General features: G+C 62.8%; 1 protein-coding gene across 1 annotated transcript; it reads left to right on the top strand.

Moving 5' to 3' along the window:
* The first annotated feature begins 2,089 nt into the window (after positions 1 to 2,089).
* Positions 2,090 to 3,527, top strand: CLDN5 (claudin 5). The gene has a single exon (XM_070399157.1). The coding sequence runs from the start codon at positions 2,336 to 2,338 to the stop codon at positions 2,990 to 2,992; it is 657 nt and encodes a 218-aa protein (XP_070255258.1). The 5' UTR covers positions 2,090 to 2,335; the 3' UTR covers positions 2,993 to 3,527.
* The last annotated feature ends 866 nt before the right edge of the window (positions 3,528 to 4,393 follow it).

The raw sequence follows: 4,393 nt of genomic DNA, 5'->3' as shown, positions 1-4,393 counted from the left end.
TGAGTGGAAGTGGCCTCAGCAACACAATGTAGAAGATGAGCAGGCCCCAAGCCAAGGGACAAGCACTGAAGGCAGAAAAGGCTGTGGACGGGAGACAGACAAGCCTGAGGGCCCAGAGGGAGGCACGTCTGGGCGGAGCATGGAGTGTGTGCTAACTAGACCGACTGGCCCAACACAGCCAGGCACACATCACCCTAGGCCACTCCCAGTGATCAGCACTTGGTCCTTGGGCAGTGAAGAAAGCCACGGAGGATTTTAGGCAGTGTAAGTCAGGGAGGGGACTGCTGGGATGGCCCAGCTACCCTGAGAACAGCCCAGTGGGCAAGGGTGGGGCCCAGTCTGAGGCCGCAGAGGGCGTCCTGGGAAGAAGGCAGTGTGGATGTAGAGGGGGGCCTTGGGCAAAGGCCCTGGACTTGGGGAAGCAGGACTGAGAGGGTGGGGTGAGTGGTATAGCTGGGCCTCCTGGAGTGGATGGCAGAGGGGATGTCCAGGAGGGTCTGCAGGGTATTGGGGGAGGGGGAGGAGATAGTTTGCAGCAGGAGGGTAGCAGCCAGTGAGGTGGTGGCTGGGAAGAGGCTGTGGTTCTTGGTGCTGGGAGGTAAGGTAGGGGTAAGGAAGGGGGTAAAACTTCCCTCCACATCCCACCCCTGCCCGCAGGGCCCAGCAAACGTGCCTTCCTCCCCATGCTGGAGGAACAGGGTATTGGCCTTACCTCAGAGCCACCCGAGGAAGGAGAAGGAACCAGCACCCGGAGCGACAGCTTTGTCAAAGCTCCCAGGCTGTGGTTGACCTCAGAATACCAGGTCTTCTCTGTGGAGGGCCCTGGCTAGCAGAGGCAAGGACCTCAGACCATAGGAAAGCATAGGCATACCAGGGACCCCAGTCCAGGACAGAGTAGACTTTACTGGAAACAAGGGGGCTGACAGAGAGTGAGGAGGGGGTTGCCAGAAAGGGCTGGTGCCCCCATGGGTTGTGGGCTGCAGGGCCTGGTGCCCCACCTGTGGGCCTCCTTGTGTTCATCCTGGTAGGCCTTTCGAGAAACTGCTGGGCCATTGTGCAGAAGAATGCCCGGAAATCCCGAACCTCCCTCCTCTAGTGAGGATGGAGGCTCTTCCTCCTGGCCAGGAAACTCCAAGTTGGCTTCCGGAGGTTGGTCTGGGGGCTGGGGTATCAGAGTTACCACTGGTGGGAGGGCAGAGCACAGCCCCTCTGTCCCTTTATGTCTCTCCTGTCTGAGGCCAGAGTAGGCCTTGGAGCTGGGCCACCGCAGTACAGCCTGTATGCTGGGTCATTGGGGAACACTGGAGACTTTCTGAAGGGGTGTCGCTTGAGCTGGGCCTCCCACGATGGGGGATGGGCAGCATCTTAGGAAGAGGAGCAGTCTGCGAAGGTTGGGAGGTCTAGAAAGTCTCCAGGGCGGCAGCAGACTGGGAGGAGGGGCTTCCCGAGAGACCGTCTGTGCCTCCTGCTTCGTGCTGCGGCCTCAGGCCCCAGGGAGGCAGTGATTGGGTGGGCAGTGGTGCTGGGAAGGACCTTGGACGAGGCAGGAGGCCAGCCCGACTCGCACAATTCTGCCTGGCCTCTCCGCCTGTGGGAGAGCCTGCGCCAAGACTCAGAGGGGCGCCGAGCAGTAAGGATGCGGTGAAGGGTCTGGATCCGCTTAGGCTCCAGGGCGAGCTTGGGGAAGAAACCACGAGAGTCCCACACGCAGGCCTCTACGCGGTGGTGATGGTGGGGACTCCCTCAGACCTTGGCCCTGGAAGAGTGGAGCTGGCTTGGGGGTGGGGACCATCAGGGCTCTTTCCGGGAAGTGGCGGGGGAAGTTGGGGATCATGTAGCTCCTAAAATGGCGAGGCGGGGACATGCAAGGAGGTGGACGAGGAGAAGCGCGCTGGCAGCCGCCCCAGGCCAACCCAGAAAGTGCTCGGCCACAATTAGACAACCGACAGCGGTGGTGGCTGGGGGGTGGAGGCCGTGCGGGGAGCGGTCCCCGGGCTCTCCGCTCTCCTCACTCGCGATAATTTTACTACCTGCCGGCTACTGGGGGGCGTCATGATTGGCTGCGGGCCGACAGCTTCAGCGCGGATTGGCTGCTCGGGCCAGGAGGCCGGGCTCGAGTCCGCCCCCCGAACTTTCAAAGGGGAGGGACCCCGGGAGGTGCCGGCAGACGCGAAGTCTGTGTTCAGGCCAGTGGAGCAAGCTGAGAGGTCAGTGAGCCGGCAGCGCGGGCGCAAGGGCACCAGAATCCACGCAGGGCGCCGATCTGCTCGGCCAAGCCACCGCCGCGCCCCCGCGGAGGTCCCGGGGCCATCGGGCGCGCGTCTCACCTCCAGCCATGGGGTCGGCGGCGCTGGAGATCCTCGGCCTGGTGCTGTGCCTGATCGGCTGGGTGGGCCTGATCCTGGCGTGCGGGCTGCCCATGTGGCAGGTGACCGCTTTCCTGGACCACAACATCGTGACGGCGCAGACCACCTGGAAGGGGCTCTGGATGTCGTGCGTGGTGCAGAGCACGGGGCACATGCAGTGCAAGATGTATGACTCGGTGCTGGCGCTGAGCGCCGAGGTGCAGGCGGCGCGGGCGCTCACCGTGGGCGCCGCACTGCTGGCGCTCCTCGCGCTCTGCCTGACCCTGGCGGGCGCGCAGTGCACCACCTGCGTGGCCCCGGGTCCCAACAAGGCGCGTGTGGCTCTCGCGGGCGGCGCGCTCTACGCGTTCTGCGGGCTGCTGGCGCTCGTGCCGCTCTGCTGGTTCGCCAACATCGTGGTCCGCGAATTCTACGACCCTAATGTATCCGTGTCAAACAAGTACGAACTGGGAGCAGCGTTGTACATCGGCTGGGCCGCCTCGGCGCTGCTCATGTGCGGCGGGGGCCTCGTGTGCTGCGGCGCCTGGGTCTGCGCGGGCCGCCGGGACCTCAGCTTCCCCGTCAAGTATTCGGCGCCGCGACGGCCCGCGGCCGGCGGCGACTACGACAAGAAAAACTACGTCTGAGGGCGCCAGGCACGGCAGGGCCCCTCGTGTCAGCGACGCTCACAAGCTCACAAGCCGGAGTACTGCCATGGAGCTCCGCAGCCCGTCCACTCCGACCGTTACTCGCTGGGTCCTGGGCGGTGCCCTGCCCTGAACAGGCGACAGGCACTTGGGAGGACTTGCTCGGATTTCTTTTTCTGGGGGCATTGTTGGCTCCGACGTGGGTGGGGCTCAGATTCCTTGGTTGTGTGGGCGCTGGACCAAAGATGCCACTTCTCTCCCCGTCCCCACCAGCGGTTTCTGCTGATTCCAGAGGGTCAGACTGAGGGCCCGGGGCCCCCAGCCTGGGTTGCATGAAGGATGTGTACAGCTGGCCTTTACCACCATCAGCAGGCCCTGAGCCTAGGGGGCCCAAGAGACTTGGTCTGGACCTCCTTCCCTCCCTCAACCCGGCAGCTCCCCAGGCCAAGATCCTGAGTGTGGGGCTTGGGTGCTGTCCTCCTTTGCCGTTTGGGGGAGGGTAAGAATTTGTTTAGTAAATGGTTTGAAAACCCTCCTACCTGTGTTCTGTTGTCTGTGCTGTACCACCTGTACCCAGCAGCCCCCATTCATCCACCCACACATGGACTCCTCCTGAAAGGCTCCTGTGGGGACCTTCCACAGCTAGCTCCAGAGCCCATAGATCCCACCCACAGCCTTTCCTTGGGTCCTCTCTGCCACATGATCACCTTCCTGCTGGGTAGGAAACAGCCAAAGCTGGCTGCAACCCAGGAAGACCCTGTAGTCAGAAGAGCCTCTCTGAGCCATGGGACCTGGGAGGAAGGGGTGGACACTCCCCATCCCCGCTCCCTCAAGCCAGTGAGGGGTGGGCTTGAGATGCAGGAAGTGCTGAGGGTGGGCTGCCAGGCTGCTGCTGGCTTTGTTTAGAAGAGGCTGGGCTCCACAGGGTGGGTGTTTCCCACCTGCCCTCTCAAGGCTCATCCATCTCTGGGTCACATTAAATGGCCACAGACATCTGTACACCAACTGGGCCTGTCAGCTGGGTACAGTGGGAGCAGGGGCGAATCCAGGATGTGTGCTGGGTGGGCTCCGGCAGAGCTAGCTGCAGGTTGACAAGCTTGTTGCCATGGGAGGAGGCCTCATGGCCAGTGGCCTGGAGAGTGCCAGGCTCAGCTCCAGCCCATCCTGGCTCTTCTGCCAGTCTCGTTCCACTGTGCCCAACCCGATGACCATCCCAGACTTGTGCCATCAGCACCTGCTGGGAGCCCCCTGTATGACCCTCCTCCTGTAGGTGGGACCCCTGGGAGCTATGCTGTCCCTGGTCAGGCACCTGGGGGTGGTTGTGGATCCCAGAAGAGTAGAGCAAACCAGAGCTATTACAGCAACTGAAAGCTCGTTGCTTCCAGCCCTGTTCTAGGCACT

Source organism: Myotis yumanensis, unplaced genomic scaffold, assembly GCF_028538775.1.
Source record: "Myotis yumanensis isolate MYYU_CA2020_CCGP unplaced genomic scaffold, mMyoYum1.0.hap1 SCAF_19, whole genome shotgun sequence".
Classification (NCBI taxonomy): Eukaryota; Metazoa; Chordata; class Mammalia; order Chiroptera; family Vespertilionidae; genus Myotis; species Myotis yumanensis.
This window is presented reverse-complemented; position numbering and strand designations above follow the sequence as displayed.

Excerpts from the sequence above, each read along its gene's own strand:
- CLDN5 (XM_070399157.1), top strand. The coding sequence starts at position 2,336 with ATGGGGTCGGCGGCGCTGGAGATCCTCGGCCTGGTGCTGTGCCTGATC.